The sequence below is a fragment of the Neomonachus schauinslandi genome, chromosome 7 (genome assembly GCF_002201575.2).
Source record: "Neomonachus schauinslandi chromosome 7, ASM220157v2, whole genome shotgun sequence".
Taxonomy (NCBI): domain Eukaryota; kingdom Metazoa; phylum Chordata; class Mammalia; order Carnivora; family Phocidae; genus Neomonachus; species Neomonachus schauinslandi.
The window spans coordinates 139,160,341-139,187,248 of NC_058409.1; the positions used below are offsets into that span (position 1 = coordinate 139,160,341).

The 26,908-nt window shown below is 46.5% G+C and overlaps 1 protein-coding gene across 2 annotated transcripts in view; it reads right to left on the bottom strand.

The window, feature by feature from the left end:
- Positions 1-677: 677 nt before the first annotated feature.
- Positions 678-26,908, bottom strand: part of OTULIN (OTU deubiquitinase with linear linkage specificity) — a 31,608-nt gene continuing 5,377 nt past the window's right edge. The window contains exons 2-7 of one of the 2 annotated variants that reach the window (XM_021702511.2): positions 24,771-24,847; positions 19,229-19,323; positions 16,096-16,239; positions 11,100-11,225; positions 8,225-8,494; positions 678-5,977 (exon numbers count right to left, since the gene is read on the bottom strand). In XM_021702511.2, coding sequence (XP_021558186.1) covers positions 5,783-5,977; positions 8,225-8,494; positions 11,100-11,225; positions 16,096-16,239; positions 19,229-19,323; positions 24,771-24,847 — 907 coding nt within the window. In that variant the 3' untranslated portion in view covers positions 678-5,782. Of the gene's footprint in view, positions 5,978-8,224; positions 8,495-11,099; positions 11,226-16,095; positions 16,240-19,228; positions 19,327-24,770; positions 24,848-26,908 lie in introns of both variants that reach the window. The other variant, XM_021702510.2, reaches the window with a different exon arrangement.

Here is a 26,908-nt window from a genome sequence, read left to right on the forward strand (position 1 = left end):
TTTAAACCATGTTCCTCATGACCTGGCACAATTACGATGTGATCGTCAGGTACGGAAACCAACAATTACCGAGGTGCTGGCCTTTTAGCCTCAGCGCTCTCCCCGAGATTTTCAAAGAGTGCCACCTCCCCGGTGAACAGCACAGCATGTCACAGCCTGACCGCATTTCATCTGCCCTAAACTACGCTCTAGTTCTTGACCTGGGGAGATGGCACCAGGAAGTATGTGGAAGGCACCGTCCTAAGCTACAATACTCTACATTGTAACAGTGCGTGTAAAGTACCATCACCACGGTCACCAAACTTCTCACCCACCCAGAACGTCCCAGGCCCCACGGGCCTCTCCTGGGCAAACGCCCGGCAAGGCTGGGCCAGGACTGTGGCTGCGGCCGGGCCCTGCAGGCCCCCCACGGATCTTCCTCGGAGGCTCTTGTCAGTGCGTGCTCGCTCCACCGCTACCACGGGCGAGAGGACTGGCTGGTACTGAATCCAGACCCACGTCCAGAACGAGGCACCTCATTATTTTGCAGCACTTCCTTATGGGTTTGACACCGTAAAGTCCCAGGCATCACAGGCCTGGCGGGGGGGGGGGGGGGGGCGCCTAGAAAGTTACAGTATCAGACCCGAATTGCCCAAAGTCCTCAAAGGCAACACAGCAACACAGCCAAGCTTCTGATCTTTTATTTTCTCCATTTATTTTTGGTGATTTATGTGTACAATCCTCAGTGGCCAAGTTTGCTAAAGGGGATCAACAGTGAAGCCCTGAGTCGGCTCAGCCTCCACCAATGAAGACCTGAGTCAACAAGTCACAGGGGGAACCCCCCACCCCCAAGCCAGGCACCCCACCACAGCCGCAGGTGGGAAGCACAGCCCCACACGAGCTGAGCCTCAGGAGCACGTTTCTCAGAGAACAGGTTTTTGACAAATGCTGACATTTTACAGTGTAAACAGAGGAGACTTTGCTAAGCAGGCCCAGATGAGTAGGGCCAGGCTCACCCGTTGAGCTCCCGGCCATGCGCCGCGCACAACCCAGCCCCCGGGGAAGGAAGATTTACCCTCTCCAAACTCACAATACAAAAAGTCAGAAGCTGCTAAAATGCAGGTAACAATACCAAAACATTCTCAGAAGAACAACGGAAATGAGGGAGCTCATTAAATACATTCGTTTTGGCTTTGTGCCCACATGGAAACACTCAGAAGTGATGGACAGTCCCCCGGACTGCGGGAGCTCCTGTAAAGGGTACCAGATGTTAGCACCTTTTATGGGCATACAGATCAAGGCATTTCTTATTATAGAAAAGCTCTTAAATCTAAGTACAAAAAAAATGATTTTGAAGTTCACAATTAAGCTCAACCACCCCTGGTTACTAGAAGAATGACCGCCAAGACCAAAGATATTTCGAGCCCCATATCTTTTCCTTCCTTGTATTAACCATGTTCTGACGATTTCATTCCTGACCCAGACTTACACCCAAGAAATCAATGTGACTGAAACAAAACTCCAGCCGGGGTTCTCCTCCATGAATAGCCCTGGCTAGTCCTGCGCATTCAAAATATTTAAATACACAGGTGGCCATAGGCCTGGGAACAGAGGCATTATGTGATAAAATGGTTTGCTGATATGGTACTTCAATGCAAGGAACACATCTATAGTTCCGGACTGAACTAACCCATTCCACCATTCCTAGTAACTATTTCAATTTACCATGGAAACAAGACAAGTGGGACAACCGCCCTCAGGCCCTCCGCAGTGCTGCTGGGCCCGCGGGGACCCGGGTGCGGACCCACCGATAGGGACCTGCCCCTCCCGGGCAGGGCCACGGCCACCTTACCCTTACTGCTCCCACCCCCCCCCCACCGCGGCCACAGACAGCCGGACCAGCTTAGTTTTGGGCTTTTCCAGGCCTCACGTTATTAACTGAATGGCAAAGGCCTTAATCGTCAGCTGCCTTTGTCTTTTCTCTGCACAACTCAGCACTGGCTCCCTGGTCTCTCTACCTCCCCAGAAGAGATCACCAGGGTTTTCCAGAAGAGTTACGCACTAAACATTGTACTTCTGTGAAACAGGGAACGTCATACATTTTAGGAAAGTGATCTGCAGAATCCATACACAGAAGTCCTTCTACTCATTTAGATTTTCATCCACGTGTAACACAAGCCAGGAGGTCTGTCGGCCATTTGTTTTTTCTTGTTTTATTCTGAAGTAGGCTTAACACCCAGCACAGAGCCAAACGTGGGCAACGACCTGAGCCAAGATCAAGAGTCAGGCGTTTAACCAACTGAGCCACCCAGGCGACCCTGTTGTTTTAAGTGACACTTTTACTCTAAAATCAGTTCCTTCTTCAATTCACTTCCTACAGTTCCTTGGGCCACTTTTATAAGCTACTTGACACTGTGCCCTGCCTTTTGCTGAATGGTATGGGGATTCTATGCCTTTCACACACTTTTCAGATGCACCTCACTCACACCGAGGACCTCCTTTTCATTGTTTTAAGTAGTCACGGGCTTTTTTAAAAAAGTTATTTATTTCTATGGAGCCCTACAAACAGGATTCCCTGGAGGTGTAGACTTCTGAAAATACTTCTGGGCTTTCAAGGGGGAGTACCTACAAAGTACTGCTTAATAAAGAGAGAAAATGAAACAACCAAACATTATTTTAACATCAGAAAGAGGAGACAGCCAGGAAAGTCTATTGGAGTCTGACAGATCTGCAGCAATATCAAGAGGGCCAAGCAGTAAAGGCAAGAGAGAGAGCACATAACAGCTGTTCTCCAGGAGACCTTCGGGAAGCGGCCCACGGACACAGAGGTGAGACGGCACCTTAGTGGGAGGGGCGGCAGGACAGGAGGGAAGACACAGCCTTTTAAAAAAAAAAAAAAGCACATAAAAACCCACAAAAGATGTTTCTTCTGACAGAGGTGTTAAGACTCACGTGGCCTGAGATTTTTACCTGCTAAGCCCTACAACTGGAAGGAACCGAATAATGAAAGGATCCCAAGGCAATGCCTGACAACTTGCATCAGACCTTAGGTCGCTCAGTAGCAAACATCAAGTACCAGTGTCAATGGCTCCACAAGGAAAGCACGTCAGTCCCGTCCGGTGCATCTAAAACATGCTCCGATATGCTGTATTCTAAGGAAGATTCAGATCAAACCCCACCTAGGTCGGGAGCACAAGTGCAAACCCACACCTTGGCCTCTCGTCCTCCCCCGTGGTCATGGCCGTTCCACCTGCAGGAAGGAGTGAAACCAGTGCGTGCTGTGTGTGCAGGAGGAGCTAAGCAGGTGAGGGGAGGAGCCAGAAGAGGTCCTGAAGAAGCAATGTTAATTCCAGGGAACTTGCTAGAGGGACCGTCTTCCAGGTTTCAGTGAGCCTTAAATAAGTTCAAAGGTGTAAGTCATGCCTGCTTAAGATGAGGATCATCTTTCTGCCAAGACCATAGGGTCCAAATCTCTGAACTCCTGCAATAAGCTCAGGGAATGAAAGTAAGCCCAGTGTAGTTACCGGTGCTTTCTCTTTTCCTAGAACACTCTATCATTTTAGAGACCCCTCTAAGTAGATTATCCTGCATCCATTTTGGTCTCAATGCAATTTCTATCCCCTGCTGCTGCCACCTGACCAGCCCATGACCAGGAATGATTCATGGAATTAAGATTCTGGGCAACTGAAGTTGCATGTTACAATGAAGAAGCGGTATTTTTTAAAGTCGGCCAATCATTTAGTGATCCCACTAAGCCTGCACGACAGGCCGAGAGCAGAGTCCATAAGGCCTTGGGTCAGAAAGCCACCTGAACGCATGCTTTCAAACTTGCATCACTGTGGTGGTGAAGACCACAGTTTCCACACGCTCTAACAATACCACACACAGGAACAAGAAAAAAGTATGCACGTAAACAATTAAGTTGCCCAAAAGTTCAGTTCAAGTTCACTAAGATTAGAACATTTTCAAAATGTAAAGATGGTCATGAGTATTATTAAGTTGAATAGTAGGTATGGACCAACAGTCAGACTCAGTGAACCCCCCGGAGGACAGAGACCCCCACTGCCTTGTGCCGAAACATTTTAAGTGTGCTCTAAAAAATGTTCCAGAATGAACAGTAAGCATTTCCTACTGTACAATTACAAATCCTAAAATGAAACATCAAAGCCAATAAGAAGTCATTATTATTACTTTAATTTGGCTTCTAGGTACCCCCTTATTCGAGGCACCATTACATTTCACAGTGAAAACCACAAAGCCTCTCCAACGCATTCACGCACATTTGGAGCAGAACCCGATTCAAACACTCTAAAGAATAAAGGCCTCCCAAACTGTGGTATTACTGATGAGGTAATGGGAAAATACTAATGTAACAGTCTGCGTAGTTTTGTTTGTCCTCTGAGTTTTCTTAGAAGAATTTTAAGTATAAAGCAAAACTTACATTTTCAAAAAAGGTTTGCCACTCCCCAAAAACATGTCATAGCTTATTAACTATATTAAATTGAATCAAATAAAGACTTTATTATAAAATAAAGCTTGGTACCTCAGGGTGATACTACCTTCATGGGCTGAGCCCATGCAGGTGCTGCTGATCCAGCCCTGGAGTGATGTGTCTGGTCCCTGGGGGAAAACAGACACAGCCCATGCCCCTTGTGGAGGATTCTGGCCCTAACTGCGTTCAACCAGGCCTCTGGGCAGCACTCACTCACTGCCAGGAACACTCCCTCCTCCCTCAGGCTTCCCAAACCAAATCACAGGCCAATGCAGCTTGGCCCCACTTCCGTACTTGGTTTTAGTACTTGCTTCTGCTTCATCTTACTCATGAAAAATCTTAAGACACTTTGCTATGACTCATCCCCTGGCAGGAACATGAATTTGGCAGTGGAAGCACCCTCAAAAACAGCCTATGGAAAGGGCACAGGCAGACCTAGGTCCAGCCCCCCTCCCCCGCCCCCCCTCGCCGAACTCAGATGAGAGTGCCTGAAGTCATCGGGCCCTGGCTTCCTCCTCTAAAAGAGCAGGGGGATCTCGGCGCTGTTCTGACTATAAAATGGCACATCTACGAAACGGAGAATCAAGAGCCCGACGCCAGAGCTCAACTACCAGCAGTGCTCACCCCGTGACAGCACAGCACCTGCATGAGGCACCCGACCAGGTGTGGCCGTGACCTCAGGCACCTGTCACATTCTGAGTCAGGAGTTCCAGGTGCCCTCACGTCCCTCTGGTGGCTCCTTCTCCAGCCTTTAAGTAACTCCTTTTTGGACCCAGTTTTTAATCTTCTATGAGACAATCTGCTTAGAATAGCTTTAATTAATATGTAAATCCAAACCAACGCTCAACAAGACTATCAGAGGACGTTAGGACTGTGTCCGTAACAGACTCCCGCCCAGAGGAAGGGCACCGCAGAGACCCATCACCGCCAAAACAGAGACTTACTATCTTAGGAAAAATGGAGAGCCAGTTTACAATTAAAGAGTTTGATTCTGAGACATAAAGAATACATTCCTCTCCAAAATGAGTCTCGTCTGATACAAAAGACCTGCGTTATGGAGAAGATGTAGTTTGTACCTTCCAAAAGAAGTGCTCTGAAGGCCCCCCCTGAAATATATTGCATCAAAGATGAGGGAAAACACTTGGTTAATTCTTATCAGAAGCTGTCTTCAGAACAGCCCAGTCCAGCTTGGCTCACGGGGCCCAAGAGTTCCCACAGGTCCCTCTGAGAGACCTGGAGACCCAAGGCCCGAGCCAAGGGGCTGCTGCCTGTGGCCCTCAGCCATGTGGCCAGGCTGTCCCGGCGTGTCCCTCACAGACTCGTCTCCTCGCACACTCTGACAGGGACGTTGTAGTGCCGGTCATCTTCGGCGATCAGCGTCACCACCGGCCAGTCCAGGGGCGGATCAGTGGGGTAGACCGTGATGAACTCTTCAGTGCTGTACTTGGAAAGCCGGTACACCTGAATGGTATGGCGCACAGCGTAAGCAAGAAGGAACATTTCAACCTGGGAAAGAGAGCAAAGAGGTGAGCGGAGGGAAGCCACCCTACCAGACGCAGCTCACCACCACCTGCTCCACGCCCAGAGTCCCGGGCACCGCGCAGCCCGGCCTCACCACAACCTTCCCTCCTCCGCGTAGGCCCGGCCCCCAGCCTTCCCTACACGACTGTCACAAATAAGCAGATCATCGAAAGTGGGCTACATATCTGGGAAGAGACTTGTATCCAGAATATATAAAGAACTTTTATAACTCAACAATTTAAAAAAATGACCCGTTTAAAAATTGGGCAAAGGATCTGAATAGAACAGACATTAATCCAAAGGGGATATGCAAATGGGCAATGAGCACATGAGAAGTCATCAGAGCAACGCACACCAAAACCACAATGAGATTCCCCCTCACACCCACAAGAACAGTTCGAATCAGATGATAATGAGGCATGACTACTTAACATGTACCAAGTTTTCTTTTGGGGTGATGAAAATGTTTTGGAACTTGATAAATGTACTAAGAACCACTGAGTCATATACTTTAAAATAGTTAATTTTATGTTACATAAACTTCAATTAAAGAAAAAAAGAAGTCTATCCCAGGTATCTACCCAAAGAAATGAAAATATGTGTCCTCACAAAAAGCCTGTACATAAATGTTCAGAACAGGATTATTCATAATAGCTAAAAGGCAGAAAGACCCCAAACGGCCATCAGCTGACGGATGAATGCGGTCTGTCCATACGCTGGAATATCGTTTGTGACGTGTGCTGCAATATGGATGAGTCTTGAGAACCTGATGTTGAGTGAAAGAAGTGAGTCACAAACGACCACATATTGTACAATTCCACTGCTACAAAATGTCCAGAACAGGCAAATCTACAGAAAGTAGACTGGTGGCTGCCTAGGGCCAGGGGAGGGAGAATTAGTACCAACTGGCCTAGGGTTTCTTTTAGGGGTGATAAAAGAGTCTAAAATTAGACTACAGTGACGGGTGCCCAACTCTGTAAACACACTAAAAACCACTGAGTTGCACACTTCAAAAGGATAAACTTTACGGTATGTAAATTATATCTCAATATAGCTGTTATGTTTTAAAAATGGGACTCGCCATTACAGTAGATTTCACGAGGACTCCACAAGAACTAACTTCGGTCTAACATGCAGACTAACTAACTAACACTGCCCCAGGCTCTGTACTGAAGGGACGTGCTGTGGTTCAGGAGACAGGAGGAGCCTACACTCTGAGTGCAGATACTTGTTTGAAGCAGTCCTCTTCAATCCGCCCTGACCTGGCAGTGACCATCAGCCTTTGTCCTTTGCTACACACCACAAAGGTTGCACTTTGGATGGGTAGCCTTAAATGCTACTTAGTAGCCGGCTAGTCCACTAACAAAGACTTAAGCTTTTTAAGATAACACAGTGAGCACCCACCAAAGATAGATAGTGCAGGGTGTGGTGAGTCACGGGACAGCACTGCACTGGGTCTCTGCGCAGAACTCCAAACTTAGCATATGTGTAAAAGATCCGGGAGCAGGCTGGTCTCTACTGGCTCAAGGTGACTCCCATTCTATTTTTAAAGGACACTATCGAATATGGCTACAGCTGCCAAGATTAAATAACAAGACCCTCTGCTTCATTTATTTGTAGCCTGCCAGGCGCAAGGGTACCAATCCCATCCAGCATCCTGCAGAAGCAAGCCCAGGCTGAAATAAACGTGGTGGTTACGAAACAGGCTCACGATTCTCTTGCCCTCCCCACCTGAAAAGGTGGATGGAACCTAAAGCTCTCCCCTGGAGTGTGGGATGGATTCAGTGACTTGTTTTTAATAAACAGACTATGGTGTAAACAAGAGTGTGTAACTTCCAAGATGAGATCATAAACACACTGTGGCTTCTTCCTTGCTCTCTTCTTGGATCACTTCACTGTCAGGGAGAAGCCAGCCATTGTGTCCCAAGGACACTCAAGCACTGCTATGGAAGGGCCCGTGTGTCAAGAAACTAAACCCTCCTCCAAACTACGCATGAGGCCTCTGCCAACAGCCAGGTGTTGCACCATGTTAGAAGTGGATCCTCCAGCCCAGTCGAGCCCTCAGATGACTGCAGCCCTGAACAACACAGGACTGCACCCTCCTGAGATCCCCCAAGCCAAAACCACACAACTAAGGTGCTCCAGAATTCCTGACCTACAAAAGCTGTGAAATCGTGTTTAATGATTAAAGCTGCTATTTTGGACTAATACACATCCAAAGGCACAACTTACCTGTTCAAGGCCACCGGTGTGTCCCACCTGGTTTAGATGGTTCCTTAGCAGCTGTCCAGGATCATTTGATGTGTCCCGAGCAAACAGAAGCACAGAGAAAAATGGAACTTCCTTTCCCTTCTCTTTATCATCATATAGTTCAATGGCTCTGTTTAGCATTAGAAATTTTACAGCTTCATAGAGGCTATATTCCTCTTCCTCATTTGTGAACAGTTCATCACAAGCTATCTGCCTTGCTTCGGCAGTTCTTAGTTCCGCCAAGCCTGCCCACTATAACAAGAAAGTTATGTAACAATTAAATGTTTGTTCTAAAAACCCCTGGTATACTTCCATACTAGGAGCACAAAATTATTTTCAAAAGTAGGCGACCATGGGTCATGTACCAACGCTCACAACATTCAAGTTTCTAGCTCAAACAATGGTACTCTTCAGACCACACAAATTCCTTATTCAGCCTTTCCCCCATTAATTTGAAACAAAAGTACAATGCACTAAGGAGAAGCACTGATGCTATGGAATAGAACTTTCAACTCCCCTAACTTCCTAGACAATGAAATTGGACCAATCAGAAATACTTACGGAGGAGCTAATAAGGTGCGTGTGTGAGGGCTGTGTGTGAAGCTGTGAGGGGTAACTAAAATTATACCTGCCTTCAAGGGGCTTACGGGAGCACTTACCACCCAGAAACACCAAGCCAACCTGCAAAAATTAAGATGGGCAAGGAAGACTGTGAGGTCTCTTGAATGTTAGCTTACTAAACTCATCCCTCTAACTTCCTAAAAATATACATGGAGTTTCAAATGAATACATCCACTAAGGAAATTTTTACTGACTCCTGCTTAAGAATAAAGCAGAGTACTTAAGGAATACGGCAAACATAGGCAAACGTTTTAAGTGAACGAGAAAACTCTATAAATATATGTGCTTTTAAGTTAAAGTGAATGAGGACAAGAGATACCAACATGAACTAGTCCTTATGAATAACCAGTAACTATTGTTCCTCTCAAAAAAGCCATTAAAATTCTAAATTCAATAGTAAATTTTAATGGTAATGACTGTACCACAGGATTCTCTTCAGTATGTGGTTGAAAGCTGGAGCGTCTCCTATTTGCCAGAAGTAGACCCAGCTGGCAGTCAAGAGCATGGCTCTAGAGTCAGAGTCAGGATGGAATGAAGGCCTTGCTACCAAGCAGTTGGTGGCTTTTGCTGGGCACTAACCAATCTGGGCCTTAATGCCCTCATCTTTAAAATGGGGATAACAACAGCAACAACATCTTGGTAGTTATGAGAATTAAATAACACATGAAACATTTAGTGCACAGCCTGGCACATAGGAAGGACTAGTAATGCTGGCTTAGATTATTAATGAATAATTTTAATGTTATTGTAAATTGGAAACACTTAAAACATTCCCCAAAATGAGGATCTATTTACAGCATACAAACCTAATACAGCAAAAATTACACTTTCACAAGACCTTAAAACGGATGAAAAAGAAATTGTCACCAGTGGCTGAACTGAAGAGCCTTCCTGTTTACCCACACAGCCAGAGCCCTGCTCTCAGTCCTCACCTAACCTAGACCCTGGGGTCCCCAGCCCCTGCAAACTCCATGCTCCACTCCAAGAGGCAAAGAGAACAGAATCCCTATTTCCTTCTCCTGTCACAATTTTTTAATCGCTAGACTTTCCATGAAACACTTATGTTTATAAATAAAAAACTAGGTTCCAGGAGGTCAAGGCCCTCAGTTCATTCACTAAACAATATATTTACCAAATGCCTATGTGTCAGGCTTGGTGCTCGACACTGGGTGAAAGGAATGAGCAGGACAGACTCTCATGGAGCTGAAAGTCTAACCGTGTGGCAGACCATACTGGAGGAAACAGATCAACACGTTGGGTAAGTGCTAAAGGACTCTTGAAAGCTGTCTGACGCCTCCTTACCAGCCCCCCAATCCCCATCTACAAAGCCTGGAGTAATCAGCAGGCTCTCAACTCAGGGTTCCTGGTGTGGAGAGCTTCCAAGCCAAGCAACCTAGAGGTCCAGGTGGGCCAGTGTACAAGCAGGACCTCCAAAACCCATGGAATACTCCAGAAAGGGAGTATTTTAATAACTAAATCACTGGGAATCACCTGACCAAGTTCACCCTATAATTCTGTTTCAGAGAAACCCTCAGGAAAGTTTTCAAAAGACAAGTTACTGGGGTGCCTGAGTGGTGCAGTCAGTTAAGCATCTGACTCTTGGTTTCAGCTCTGAACGTGATCTCAGTGTCGTGAGATCGAGCCCCACCCGACTCAGACTCTATGCTCAGTGCAAGAGTCTGCTTGAGATTCTCTCTCCCTCTCCCTCTGCCCCTCCCACTCGTGCTCTCTAAAATAAATAAATCTTTAAAGAAAAGTGAAGACAAGTTACTGAATCTAAATAAATAAGCCTTTAGAAAAAATAAAGACAAGTTTCTAACAATCATTCAGAAATGAAAACCAGTCTAATAAAAAGGGACAGAATCTTAAAACATGAACATAACTGGAAAGAATTTAATAAATATGAATTCACATCATTGATAATACTCTAAGAAACAGAGACTAAATACAGACTATCCCTGATACTTGTCAGTATGTCTTATAACAAAGACCACACTTAAGATTTCCTTTTAAGAAAGTTAAACATTTCACTAAACACGATAAATGGTGTCGATATTTCTCGATTTTACCAAAAACTTCACAGGAAGAGTTTATGTTCCTTCAAATTATGTTGTCTAAATACCAGCCATGGGCATTTGGCAATCCACTACGTGAGGACTAAGAAGTGGTCTGCTGGGGAGATCAGGAGTGAGAGTTTTGCACTTATCAGAGCAAAAAAAAACTACAGATTCCAAACCTTCTTCCTTAGCAACGTGAGGGACTCCTTAATTTTATCAACCAGGTCCTCGCTCTTCCCCTCAAATTTCAGTCCAAGTTTCCACTGCTTTATCCAGTTGTATTTGCTTATGAGTTTCTCCGGTAACTGGATTATCAAGAAACAGAGAGATAAAGAGGTGTTAACATTCCAAGAAATCCATCACAGGATCCTGTAGAAACCACAAAGCCTACAAAACCTACCTTTGTTTCCAGAATTAATTCCCCCGCACATTTGTCTGCTGGAAGGAAATGGTGGTTCTGACTTAGATAACAAAGACAGGATTGACCTTGCTCAGCTCCGACCACAGCCAGAACATTCCACAGCACTTTGTGAGGGGACATTAAGGCAGTGTCCCCACCGTGTCTTAACAAACCCACCCAGGTCGCTAGTGGGATCATGGACAGCCTCCCTGCCACTCCCTAAAGCCCAGCTTAGGAAGGTGCTTCGGGCAGGCGAGATGGTCCTGAATAAAGTAAAAACCTGACTCCTTCCTGATTAGAAAAAGAAAGCCTAACTTCCGATATCACCACATATCCTCAAAAGCTTTAACAGTCACAAAAACAATGTGTATCTAGCTTAACTGCCTCATCAATACAGTGAGATAAAAACAGAGTGGAGAAGCCACGGGGATTAATAGCTGCATGGGCAACTCATTAAAGTGACAGCTGAGCTACTCCTTTGCCTGGTTCCTTTTTTTTTTTTTTTTTTCCTGGAGCGTGTTTTATTTTGTTTCCCCTAATCATCCACAGAATCTGGAGTCTGCAAGGCAAGCTGGGACACAACGTGACTGATGACAGCATGGGAACTCCGACACTCCCCACGTCCCGGGTGTGTCAGGAGAAAATTCATCATGAGGCCGGGCACAGGCGTGTCCCTTCACTGCTGTAACACCCAGAAAGGAAAAGAAAGTTCACCAAGTCAAACCATCATTAGAGAAGAATTCGTTCCTACGGCATCCTACGAGGGACGTGAGCTTATCTAACAGTCAAAAATACAGTTTTAAATGAAGCCACGTGTGTTCAGTTCCCCAAGAGTCTAAGGCTCTAAACACCCTTTCTTTGTACAAAGAGTGATTCTAGCTCTACCTTCTCAATCTACAGCCATCATGGGAAACAAAGGTGGTTCCGTTTCAGCAAAACACAACTGCCATGCAGGTATGTAAATCCCTCTTCAGGTAAAGCTACCACAGTGACGGTGATTTACGATCACTCACTAAGTCAGGGAGGGGCTGCATCCTCCCCATCTTATTACCACCACCCCAGCTCCGTACCCACACCACCCAGCATTTCGCCCAGCATTTCAGCAACATGTGGGTGGTTCTGCTGCAAACCTTCAATTCAGGTTCTCGAGGTTAATCACCAGAACCTAAAATGCCCCCAAGTGGCAATAAGCTGAAATCACAGTTGGGCACAAGACATGCACGGAGCGGGAAATATGGAACGTAAGCTGGGAAATGGGGTAGGGAGAAGCCTGGAAGACCATCGAAGCCTCACGGGACATTGTGCACATACCCCGGCAGCAGTCACAAACACAACTGAATCACTTGGAAGACCCCAAAGTTCTAACTACATACAGGGAAACCCTGAAATAAAAGTCCGTCTCCTCATTCCTTCCACGCACCGGGCAAAGTGTTGCTAGCGTAATGACCTAGCTCAGGGTTGTAGGCTTCTGGGAGATGTGGAAATCCTGGAGAAAGTCTGAAAAATGAGGTGTGAGAAAGAAACAATGAGGAAAGAATAATGCATTTGGAATGATTCATTCAGAAGAAAAAAGAAGACCTAACTTTAAATGCTTTCCAGAGTCACAGTGCATAGAACACACATAAATAACCACTCTTTTCTATGACACACAAAGAGACTGGACTTTTGTCAGAGTAAGAGAGATTTAAGCAAGTAAGATTTAAACAAGAAACCATGGGGTGCCTGGGTGACTCAGTCATTAAGCGTCTGCCTTCGGCTCAGGTCATGATCCCGGGGCCCTGGGATCGAGCCCCACATCTGGCTCCCTGCTCCACGGGAAGCCTGCTTGTCCCTCTCCCACTCCCCCTGCTTATGTTCCCTCTCTCGCTGGGTCTCTCTGTGTCAAATAAATAAATAAAATCTTTTAAAAAAAACAAACAAACAAGAAACCATGAATGAAAATATTTCAAAATAAGGTAGGTAATTAGCTTAGATGGAATTTCACTTGTGCCTCTACTATAAAACTTGTTTTCTCCAGCAAGTTGTCTACAATTCTTGACATCGTCACCATGATTAAAAGGCTTGTGGGGTAACAAAGATGTGTCCCCAAAAATAACTCATAAAAAAAGAGCTTTGGTAAACACTGTCACAGGTACCTCCTGTTCAGAGACATTCTAAAACTTAGTAAACTTGGAAACCAAAGGATCCCTGCCCTGAAGGACACTGCCTCTCAGGGACCAAGGTGCTGCCCCCAAGTTTAAGAACAGTCAGACCAAGCCAACTCCAATGCTGGGGGTCAGGGTCAGATGATCAACTGCAGTCAAATGTGGAGAGTGGGATCTGGACACAGGGAACCCAAGCAGGGCAGGACGAGATGGGCAGCGAGGGCAAAGCTCAACCTCCCAGGCTGAGAACGAAGCCAGGCCAGAAGAAACGAGCGTGGGCAGAAAAAGGGTCTCTTGCACTAAGCTCAGATTAAGGGGAGGGTCTCTCAGTCTAGCTCTCCTCTTTCCTTTTAATGTTCTGAAACCAATGACGTTCTGGGAGAGAGAGAGAGAAGATGGCAAAATGCCACAGAGAACATATTTCAATCTGCAAACAGAAGCAGATCAGTCAGCTGCAGGGTGCCTGTCATTGGTGACAAAACAGGGCTTCTCTGGGCTTGCCCGAATTCTCGATGAGGTCAAGAGATGCTCAGCAGTGCCCGGCCTGCAGGCCACTGGCCAAGTCTGGTTCTGAATCCACAGACTCACCACAAACTTAGGTGTCCCAGGGGGCCTCTCTGCCCCCCCCCCCCCCCCCCCCACCCCCCACCCCCCGCCAAAAGCGGAAGCGCAGGTTAACATAGAGCCAGTGCCGTTCAGGAGGCCCTAATAGTGCAAAACTAGATGCCCTTCAGCCTGCCTACTGAGAGCTGCTTTTCTGTGTCCCCAGAAGTGGTGAGTGCTCCCACACTTCTAAAAGCCCCATGGACACACAATAACCACAGGTGCTTGTGCCCCGAACCAACCAGGACAGAGGACTGTCACTGAACACGGGGTGGTGGTCAGAAGAGGCCCTGAGCATTTCCGAAAGATCAAGGATCAGGGTAAATGGAGACAGACCCACCGTCACTGGCTCTGCTCCAAGTGTTTACAATGGCAAGCCCATGCCACCTTTAACACAAAAGATGTAGACCCAGCTCTAAGGGCACGCAGGGTGTTGCTGAATCTGACAGGACACGTGTTATTCTGACGTATGAGGAAGATGAGTAAGAAATGACTTTCATCCCCCAATTCCTGTAAGACTGTCTCGTTCAGCAGCAATAACGTACCCCTGGATTTGCTTGTCGTAAGTGAGTATGCTACTAAGTAAGTATTTTATAGTAAAGAGGCTCCTTACTGCAATCGCACAGAGTCCTGGAGCTGCACAGACCCCGCTCCCGCGGCAAGGCGGTCCAGGCACCCCAGCAGCACGGGGCGTACGCTGGCCTCCGCGCACCACCCACCCCTCCACCCGCACGCCTGCTGCTGCCCGCCCCGCTCTGCCGCCCCGCGCTCACTCAGGGAGGCCCCCATCACAGCGGGCTTTCTGAGGGAAGGCCGGCGGAAGGGCCCAAAGGAGAACAAGGGTGCAACGGCCTCCAGGCCTGTGCCCTTTGAGGCCGTATGATCCCTCGTGTACCTCATCTCTGGCTTATCTGGCAACCAACCTTCTCTAAAAGTCGTCTTAATTCCAGGCAAACACCCCAGCTCCTTCAACAGTTCCTGAGCAAGACGAATCATCTCAGTCACACTCCCCTCTGTACTGAGGATACAGGCACAAACCCTCAAGATGGGATCCAACCAGCCCAGCTCAAGATGGGACGGTCACTGCCTGTGGTTCAGAAGTGTTCAAGACAAGGCTTCTCACTGCCGGCCGCACATCATGTGGCTCTGACTGAGCATGCAATCGATGCACCCTGATGACCTCTGTAAGCCGCCGATCGATGCATCCTGATGACCTTTGTAAGCTGCCAATCAATGCATCCTGATGACCTTTGTAAGCTGCCGTTAAGGCAGATCTCCCGCAGCCAGCACTCTTGGGTTTTGTTAGTGTTTGTGTTTTTTGTGGTTTTTTTTTTTTTTTTAAGCACAGGGCTGCCAATTTTCTTCCAATTAATGTCTTATCATCAGTTCTGCCCATTCCCGCCCACCAGACTCTGAGATATTCTATCATCCAACCTATCACGTGACTTCATCTGATGTAGGTCATACACACAAGTCACACTGACACGACATTCTAGGGGGTCACTACCACACTGCAGATTTAAAACAAAGAAGGCCAGGCATGGGACACATCCCCTGAGCCTCATCTCCCAGGAAGCCTCCCCAGGGGCACACGGGCCGTCTACTACACCAGTCCTCTTAACACCACGCAGAAGGTGCTCATGTCTTGAACTGGAGCTAAAACCACAGAACGTGCATTCTAAAACCCCAACAGGTTCTCAGATGGGACAACGGACAGCCCACTTACTACAGACACCAACACTGAAGTCGAACTGCTCCTAAGTGCTTTTTACAGACTACAAACACCAGCTCTCTAATTCAGCGGAAGTGTTCAAATACATTTTACCACGTTTCTCTTCTGGGAAAAACAGCCATTATCCTTGGTCGCTTTACTATGCAAAATCATCCCCGCCACACAAACTAGAATGAGGCCACATGCCGGCGTCGCACGGCAGACAGCCCCGGCACCCGGCACGGGCTGGAAAGGGAGCGCTTTCTCACAGAAACGGTCGGAAACGTGGCGGACTCAAACCTGCGGCAGCAGCGTACCAGCGTGAGCTCCGGGTCCTGCAGCCAGGAGGGCGGCGCCGCCGGCTGGCTCATCGCCTGGAACAGCGTGGCCCTCAGTGCGCAGTAATTGTCTCCGCGGACGCGCCTGATGGAGGTGAACTTCTGAGACACCTCCTCGTAGCCCTGGGTAAAAGCATCCAAGAGTTCAAAATGGTCATTACTGACTTGAGACCGTAGGGTAAGTTTTACTCCTGTGGGAAAAAAACGTGCCCCTGATCCCCGGAAGAATGAACACCAGGCTGGCTGAGTCCCTCACACAAGCTACTCTAAGTCCTTCTCTGACTAGTCAAAAGAAATTACCAAATGTTTATACTGTACAAAACAACAGCATATGTAACCGATACAACACACAGGAACACATAAATGATATACACCAAATATTATGAAAACACTAGCCACTCCCGAGGTTAGGAGTTAGATGTCCCTTTCTAAACAGCTGTTGTAACACTCACTTACTGATAACCAACATCCTGAGGGGTTTAATCTGTGTGGAAAGTGACCCTAACTCTAACAAAGAGATAGGAAAGAACAGAGAGAAGTACTAAGTTTATACCTCTGAATTTTAAAAAATTAAAAAAAAAAAATCCCAAGTTCCCATGATGTATTAAAAACAGTCTACATGCTAGGAGATGTCTGGATCATTCTATCAGACTCTTTACAAAGTGGATTTAAGTGTCATTCGGTCTGGAAGTGAAACGAGGAAATGAAAATATTCAGTGACATACGTGTTGTCACTCAAAAACAGCCACCAGTGGGCACCTGGGTGGCTCAGTTGGTTAAGCAACTAACTGCCTTCGGCTCAGGTCATGATCCCAGGGTCCTGGGATCGAGTCCCACATCGGGCTCCCGGCTCAGCGGGGAGCCTGCTTCTCGCTCTGACCCTCTCGTCTCTCATGCTGTTTCTCTCTCGCTCGCTCTCCAATAAATAAATAAATAAAATCTTAAAAAAAAAAAAAAAAGCCACCAGAAAATGGTCCACAGGCACCAGGACAACCTGATTTCTCCAGCGGGATGAGGCTCGAGCATCAGGATCAACTTCGCTGCCTCCTGCACTTCACTAGCCTCATCCTGCGGGCCCTTCTGCTCATCTTGCTCATCCGTGGCAGTCACTTGAAACTCTGCTTCCTACCCTGCCCTCACACAAAGGAAGGAGCACTGCCCTTGTCGTGGGGTGGGCGCCATGCAGACTCTGACTAAGCACTGCACCCTTGTTATTAGTTTTCAAGGTTCAAGTCATAGCATGATGTTCTCAGTGGGCGTTGAGTCGCGTTTTCATTCAGCGCTCCAATCGCTGCAACATACTAAGGGCCCATCAAGCACCTTTGCCCTTTGGCAGACTCCTGTTACCCTGGGAATATTCTCAATGGCTGACCCAACTGTAACCGCATCTTTCCAAATGCATAAGTTACTCATACTATTTCAGAGGTGAATCAAACTTCTAAAATTAAATTTGAGTTTATACACACTTACTCCCAAAAGAATATCCAAAACAAAAATAAACTGTAAAATAAATAAGGACAAAAAAAGAACTGAGATCCGAACTGTTACCGGGCCCCTGAGATGTTCTAATTACTGCCACGGGTCCCAAAGTGACACTGGTCTAACTGATGTGCCTTTGATTATTTGGTCACTGAAAGAGTCTGAGTACATGGTCAAATCTTTCCCTCAAACTAAAATCACAAAGAAAGGGTTTTAGCATGAGTTCCAAAATATGGAATATCTGGATAACTTCAGAGATACTTTCGAGTTATGGACCCTGTGGTGCCAACTGTTAGATCCTTTAAAAGAGTCGGAGGGTCATAAAGTAAAACTGCAAGTCAGGGAAAGCATTTCTGGGAAAGATGAGAAAACATATGTTAGGTATCCAGCCTCCTGGTTATCCAGTTTGATACAGGGGTCAAGTTTGGAAAACCTGTAAAGTGGGCAAAATATACACATTCAGCAGATGGCCTCACAAATCTAAACGTTCATAGTCGCAGGCACTTCATGACTGAGCTCTCTACCAAGTGCCTGAGACACAACTACAGCTCAGACTGGCAGGGAACAAGGCTCACAATGGCTCTCAGAGCTTTAAGTAGCAGCTACATTCTGAAGAAGGTCAGCCCATTTCAGGGCATGTGAAAGAGGCACAATGTTTTTTATAAAAACGAGCTCTGAGGAAAAGAACAGATACATACAAATATTAAAAAATTTTAAATCCTAAACAATACAGATCTAAACAACAAAACAGATATTCCTATCAAATATGACAGGTCAGTATCTCTAATATAAAAGAAGTACGTTCAAATCCATAATATAAATAATCCCAAGAGAAAAATGAGCAAAGAATAAACCCAGAGGTTATAAGAGGTGGTGGAAGTTTTAGGTCGAAACTGCCATTTTTGTAGCTCAGAAATGGTCAAAGAGCAGCAATTGCACATCGTTCAACCCACTAAGGAATGCTGGATTCAGGGTACATCGAGGGGAGAACCAACAGGGGGCTGTGCTTGACCGGTGTGCAGTGAAACTGGGCCCGACTACGCCTGAGAGTGGCCCCAGTCACAGGAGGACCACGTCACAGGAATCCCCAATGTCCCACAGCCTTGGACACTCCCTAAGGGTCGTCAATGTACATGACAGGACCAGGAGGATCAGCTCCAGGGACACCTTAAACGAAGGGATTAGTTTCAGATCCCTCTGCACATGGAGTGCGGGAGAGCCCAGGCCCCTCGGACAGGAGGGCAGGAGACCAGAGCCAGGTAGGGACAGCAGTTGGGATGGCATCTGCTGGTCCCGTCCCTAAAGCTTTTACCACACAAGGCCAGAAGGACATTCCCAAATGACCCCAAGAGGACAACCAATGACTGGCCCAACTCTGAACAGCACAGCGTTGTTTAGATGTGTTTTCCAAAGAAACAAAGTTGCTGAACAACTAAAGCTGGCCCTATATTAATACTGTGACTCGAAACAAGTCCCTTACCTTTGGAGTCTGTTTCCTCATCTCTAGAATTAGAATACCAATGTTTACATGATCTAAAGTAACTACGTCTAAAAATATAAAAGGACATACTACGTAACTACTGATGACAGACTATTTCAAAGACGTGCAACTTCGCGTATCTAGGCATCATACCTTTTTCATACATGTGGCTTTTTGTGTATTTCCCCTCCATTCTTTTTTGCAGTAGTCCATGATGTCCATCTCAGGAGCTACACTCAGTCTGGCTTCTGCTGAAGAATCAGAAAGGGCGGTGGGTGGGTAATGGAACAAAGCATAATCAAAATAACAGTACTGCTTTACTCAGGTTACGTTTTCTCTAACTTCGTTCCAAAAAGATCCAGGATCCCGCCACTACCTATCCCCACCCCCTCACTCCTAGATAACCCGGAGGTCTTCCAATGGGTCTCCAGTGTCACCATACCTTCTTCTCCACATGAAAGCCAGAGTAATGCCTTTAAAACTTCAGTCAGACAATTGCCATCATTCCTGGGTTCTGAGAGCTCCAGAGCCTCCCACTGGAGTGGCATCGATGTCCCCACTTCCTACAACAGTCCCCTGTCCTGCGCCCCCCCCCCCATGCCTCTCTGGCCTCGGCTTCCACACCTCCCCACACTGACTCCATCAGCCCGACCAGCAGCCAGCCTCCCCTGGACCTCTCCCACACACTGTGGGGCTCCGGCACTCCCTACAGGTCTCTGCTCAAATGTCACCCATAATGTCACACATACATACCTTCACTCTACTCCCCTTACACGGTTTTGTTTTTCTTCTGGGCACTGATCAACACCTGACATATTTCTTTTTCTGCATTTCTCCCTAAACCCCCACTCACACCCACACCCACGGACACAGTAATGCATGAGTTCCCTTGAGGGCAAGGGCTTATTTTGTGTCTCAGCTGTGTCCTTAGCACTTGGAATTTCACGGACACAAGAAGAATATTATTCTAATCAAACTAATCGTGCAGTAGCCTGAACTATGAAAAAATACATCTAATGATTTTTAAGTAGTTTTTATATCCACTATATAAAGAGATAACACCTACTATAACAAAAAATATATTTGTCTTTATTTATTTATACTCTGCCCTCATCCCAAAAGGCTATAAGGTATTGATAATAAGCCAGAAACTAATGCAGCTCTCAATGTTAGCTGAGCTACAGACCTCACTTAACTCTTGTAAGACATTTAAAATACAACTTGCAATCAGACAAATTATATAATTAAAAAATGGGCTTTATATTTTCCTTGTTTAACACGTAAGGTTTGGGGGTTGATTTTGTGGTATACACGTACACACGCACATGGGTATGTGTGTTTTAGGAAGAAAGTGAAGTAATGCTCAGGCATATCTTGACTTCCTTTTAAAATTATTGAAGAAGTAAATGTTAGCAAACAAATTAAGATATAAACACAGAAGTACCTTATAACGTATTTACTCCTGAGGAAAGATGTAAATTAAAAACACACTCAGCTCGATTCAACACATATTTACTGAACGTCTACTATGTGCCAGGCACGGAGCTAGAAACTGGGGTTACCAAGGCAGTGAAGACCCAGATTCTGTCCTGAACGGATTTAAGGACTACTGAAGAAGGGGCGCCTGGGTGGCTCAGTCGTTAAGCGTCTGCCTTCGGCTCAGGTCATGGTCCCAGGGTCCTGGGATCGAGCCCCGCATCGGGCTCCCTGCTCTGCCAGAAGCCTGCTTCTCCCTCTCCCCCTGCTTGTGTTCCCTCTCTCGCTGTCTCTCTCTCTCTCTCTCTGTCAAAATAAATAAATAAAATCTTAAAAAAAGAATAAAGACTACTGAAGAAGAAAAGACTACGGGCATTGACAAGCCAGAGTGTGACAGATGCAGGGATGAGTAAGGAGCACAAAGTCCTTCTTGCGGGTTACAGATAATTCTGTGGCATAAGTTAGGACTGGCTTACAAGTGAAACACACCCTGGAAGCATAATATCCAGAGACCACAAATACCAATGCTGCCCAGCCAATCCTAAATACAGACCCATCAGTGTTTAAATTCAAGAAACTTGGGAGTGCCTACTCAGTGGAAGGAAGAGTTCCTTGTATCTGTCTTCTCACTCACCTCCCCACAAAGTACAAGTACAAGGAACGGCAAACATCCAGAAGTGAGGACATTGATTAGGCCATGTTTTCCCACCAGGCAGCCCTCTGAACAGAGAGCACATTTCCAGCTCAAGAAGGACCTCATGAGAACAAAGTGCAGCCTTCCTGCTCTCCTGGCCTGCAGCCCTCATTCCTGCCCACACCAAGGTAAGCCCTGGCCTGTGGGCAAGGCGGGCAGGTCCACCGCCTCAGAACTGAGAGGAGGAGGCAGGGGACCTCACCGGGTCAGGAGGCCAAGTCACAAGCCATAAGCCTGTGCTGAATGAGAGGCCTGCGGGGGGGCAGCAAGGATGGGGAAACGGAGTACCCACACAGCTGCCAGCACCAAACTGATACTCGGGAGTCCCGTCCTGCTGCTGTTCTTTGGGAGGAGGGCTCCAACAGCCCCTGCAAGCCCTCCTTTAGGAGAGAAGTGGAGGCACAGGACAGGCAGTCCCTGACCTCAAGCAGCTTCGAGTTTAAGACAGTTTGTTTAAATGCAAACTACACAGACTGTTACTGTTTCCAAGAAAGAACATTACTAATGTCAAAAACAAAAACAAAAACAAACCAAAACAAACCCAAAGGAGAAGCTGAAAACCAGAGGGGTAATCAGGAGCTCAAATAACCAAGAGGTCTGGTCCTTAACCACCATATGGCGACAAAGACAAGGATTCAGAACCTGGAAAGATGGGAACTTAATACTGAACTTCAGAAAGCTGGGCCTCTGGGTCAGAGGGTGGGCTGGGGAGGAGAAGAATCGCACTTTTTCTGTAATGGGCCAGAGAGTAAATAACATATGCTCTGAGGGCCATAAGGTTTCCGTCACAACTAGTCAACTTTACCATGTGTGAAAGCCACCACAGACAACAGGTAAATAAGAAGTTCCAATAAAACTTTATTTATAAAACCAGGCAGCATATCAAATTTGGCCAGGAAGCCATAGTTTCGCTGACCCTGGAACCCCTTTGTTAGCGAGGAGTGTTTTTTTTACTAACAGAGAGCATAAGAAAACTTTCTGCCTTGGCCTGGGCTCTGGCTTGGGAAAGAGGAAGTCTCCCTGAGAATTCATAACCACAGGCTGGCTCTCATACAGGGACAGGACGGGAATTCAGACTAGCCACAAGACCCTGGAAACTCAAATTTAGAAATTAACATAATGTGGCCCAGAGTAGGTGACACGGTGGGTGCCTGGCAAGAATAAGGCTGAACTCTCTCCCACTCAAGCCAGACTACACAAGCCCTACACAGATACGCAAAAGCTGAGCTTACAATTCAAACTTTGAAGAAACAAGAAATAAGCAAAAACAGCAACGGGCATAATTAGACCTGCCAAGATTTTCAGAGAATGAAATTATGAGACCCAGAAGAGTATGTTTTAAATACTTAAAGAAATAAAAGGCGTAAGAAACATGAGCAAAAGGCAATAAACTATCAAAAAGAGACCAGGCAAATCTGGGAGAAAACAGCATTTCTCTTTATTTTTTTTTTTAAGATTTTATTTTTAAGTAATCTCTACACCCAATGTGGGGCTTGAACTTACAACCCCGAGATCAAGAGTCACAGGCTCCACTGACTGGGCCAGCCACGCGGCCCCAGAACTTTTCCAAAAAAGAAAATAGACCTGAAGAAACTGTCCAGAATGGAACAGAGGCTACAAGATAAAAATATCTATGAAAGGGCATGTCATGAAGAGACTCAGATGACTGAAGGAGGTGAGCAAACATCTACTTAGAGTTCTGGAAGGAGTAAGTAGAGAGAATAAGAAAAGAAGATAATGGCTGAGAATTCTCCCAAACTAATGAAAACTAGGCATCGAGGGATTCAAAAAGAAGACCTCAAGCAGTAGGTTTTTAAAAGTCCACACTTAAGGGCGCCTGGGTGGCTCAGTTGGTTAAGCGACTGCCTTCGGCTCAGGTCATGATCCCGGAGTCCCGGGATCGAGTCCGGCATCGGGCTCCCTGCTCAGCAGGGGGTCTGCTTCTCCCTCTGACCCTCTTCCCTCTCGTGCTGTCTCTCATTCTCTCTCAAATAAATAAATAAAATCTTTAAAAAAAAAAAAAAAAAGTCCACACTTAACAGACAGCAGAAAGTAACTGCAGAACACTGAAGACAAAGAGAAGACAAAAACACCTAACACATTATCTACCAAGGATTAGTCTGACTGCAGTACTGTCAACTACCCATCTTCAATAAGATTAAACTATTCACCTGGAGTTCTTAAAAAAGAAAGATAAGACTAAATTTGCAAGCAAACAGAGCTTCCCACGGACAGACCCTTACAGAGGCACTTCCAAAGGATCTTATTTCAGGAAGGGCAAGAACCCAGAAGGACTAAGATGCAACCTCAGACGAAAGCCGGAAATGACACAGCTCCCTCAGAAGCTAAAACACCTGCGGAGGGAGGGCTTCCCCGGCGGACAGGGAGAACCACAGCAGGGCACCTGCAGAGTGACAGAGAAAGCAAGAGTCCCTGCAAAGGCAGCGGGGACACACAACGACGGAGGTAGCACTTTCTCCTCAGGACTACGACTAACGAGGACTCCGGCCCGAAGTGAACGGTGTGCAACGGCGGCAGCAGAAACCGAGCATCCTCTGCAGTTCGTGGAGGACCGGGACAGGTGGCCCCGGGAACTCGCCTGACGGGACAACTACAGAGAAGCTGGTCTGCTGTGGCTACCACAGTAAAGAGTTCCGCCAATTCTTGTGAGGATGACTCAAGAAAGACCTGAAAATGATCAAAAACCCCACTTTGCACCATTTGTTCCTAACTACACACACGACAGTATTTTTGTTCACCATAAACCAAACACAAGCTAGTGCTCAGAACTAACCAGCAGCAGGTCATGAGAGAGAATGCCACTTGCAAGTCACTTATGGTGTATCCCCCAAGTGCAGCATCCCCTCAGCTCCAGCCCGAGCTAGCCGGGGAAGTGGGGGGTTCTTCTCCACAGACAGCCCAGTCGGGCCTGCCCGCGGCGCAGGCGGCCAGGGGTCCTGCCTCCCCCTAGCAGCAACGGGCCCCTGGGTACAGGGGTCTGAGGGGTGGGGGCAAAAGAGCAGGCCTGACTGAGCAGAAACATGGACAAAAGGTCATGACACGATGACGGAATTCGTGATCCCATGATCATTTTTTCTTACAAGTCAATCAAATTCACATGGCCATGTGCGTGCAAAGACACAGGGAGCCAAGCTTCCCAAGAAGTCCTTCCGTTTGAAGTGAAAAGTGCGTTTCAACTCCAACACTCCCTCTAAGAATACGAAGGAAATCACGGACTGAGAGAGGGTGGTGTCAAGAGAGTGAACAAATCCTCACATGTGCAAAAATGATGTGAATGTAAAGAACACAGGGAGAATATTTGCATTACGATTTTAAAACCTCAGGAAACAGTATTCCCCAAACATACGTCAGCAAAATGAATAATTAGATGCAGCTAAGACCATATGCATAAGAATGTTTCCTAGGAAGCACATCTCAGCATTTTATGAAAATGGATATATCGACTTACTGCATTTTCTACTGTAAGTAGTAAGAACTCTATGAATAAAACAATTCCAAACATACCTGATAACCCTCTTTCATGTGTAAGTAATTCTTTCTCCTTTTCTATTTCATCCGCGTCACGATACATGTCCTCCTCACTGAAATCACACCAAATCAGACATTTCAAAAATTTGTTGCACTGACATTTTCCCTATTACAATATGCACTTGCTTAAAAAATTTATCAGACACTAAATGTTTAACTTTTTTCATATTACATTGATGATGATCTGATATAAATATGGATCTTAAATCTCGGATGCTCATGCTTCTATCATTCCACTTCAGAGCTTCTTAATTTAAATCAGACACTTTAACATCACTCCACTGGCTACATGGCTCTGAGGCCTCTTTAACCGGAACATCTATTAATGTGGGCTCAACCACGTTGGTAAGCATCTTAGCATGTGTCTTATCAACGACGCCCTGTCACGATCCTATCAAGTTCCAAGAATGGAGACAGTACTAATAAAAGTATTTACACAGGAATGAAGGCCAAGTGCTTTATTATGTCACAAGCCAATTTTACAATCACCGCTTTAAAAACAAGGATAGGAGAACATCAATTATTGTAAGTCCCCAAAGCTCAAAACCCTCCCAAGGCTCCTCCTGCTCCCTGAACCCCCACTCTGAAGCAGCCAGCCACATTCTGTTGAGCACATCCCTCTCGTCCCACATACTTGAAGTGCTGCCACTCTGACTGACTTTGTTCTTAAGTCTCTAGTCTCATTTAGTGAGTGAACAAGAACCTGCTACGTACCAGAAAGGAAAAAAAGCCCACTGGGTGCTAGACAAGGACTATCGCCTTTACCCCTCAAGATAAGCCACAACCTGACAATGAGGAGAAACAGAAATACCAACCCTATCTTTACTAAAACCACAAGACATGTGAAAGCCCAAACAGTCCAAAAGGGGACAAAGAAACAGTAAATGACCAAGGACAACAGAGCCTCCATGCCAGCGAAGGAACATCTGCTGGATGGTAAGACGGTAAACCTGAAAAAAACCCCAGAGGGGCTCGGGGACTGGCAGAGCCAAGGACTTCTCAGGGTACAGGAGACCCCCAGAGCTGGAAGCGAGGCAACTGGCCGACGTACACATAAAGTGTAACCAGACCCCCAACTCCCTATGCTTCCTCCCCATGACAGCACAGCCCAATCTCCACACAAGACAGAGGCTCCAGGCGCAAGGAAACACAGGAAGGAGTTAATAAGGTCAGTAACAAATAAGGAATTAAGCGAATGACCTGAAATACTCCCATCCCCAATTCCCCCGACACCCCAGCTCCTGGTACACGGCCCAGCGTAGCAGGGGGAAAGAGGAAGGAAGAGGTGAGCAGATGAAGAAGGGATACTGAGAGAAGCAGACTGAAGTGGGAAATCTAACATACCCACCTTCCCCCACCTCACTGAAACCCTTTAATTCCCAAATAAGCAGGGAAGTCTCTTATGTGGTGGACCCAACCCACCACACTAGCCTGTATTCCGTGATTCCCCTACACACACCCCCGCTTCAGTCCAAACACTTGACCAACACTTAGCCTCTGCTTTTACACTGGTGACTGGCTCAGTCCATTCCCTCTGCTGGAACGGCTCACTGCCTAAGACATCAGGACACACACGGTATGGGTGACCCGGCTATAGAATGCCATGGCCAGAGCAGAGACCCAGAAGTTACAAGGTCAGGTTTTAACCACTCCGCCCTCCAGCCCTCATTAGCCCTGCGTGTGTGACCATGGAACTGAAGTAACCATACCTCTCCGTGCCTAAATTCAACCACTTAAATGTAAGCACTGTAAAAAGGACAGTGAGAGAACTCACCCCAAAAGACTGTTGTGAAAATGGACACATGTAAAATATCAGCTCTCCAAAAAGTTTGCTATTCTCATTCTCGTACTACACCACTAGCGCACAGTACTAACAAACAATTCATTCCTTACTCCTCTTTTTCCTCTCTAAATAAAGGTAATGATGTGTGTCTGTGCCTATTTTTTAAAATACCGTAGGGCTGAGGGAACCTCTTAGGAAAAGGTACTTTCCATGTTCCCTGACCCCCATGAGATTCCAAGTAAAAAGTATGGTGTCACCCAGGAAGCCCATGGCCAGAGGTAAAAGCAAACCGAAACCAGATTCACAGGGACTATACAACAAATGCCTAAAA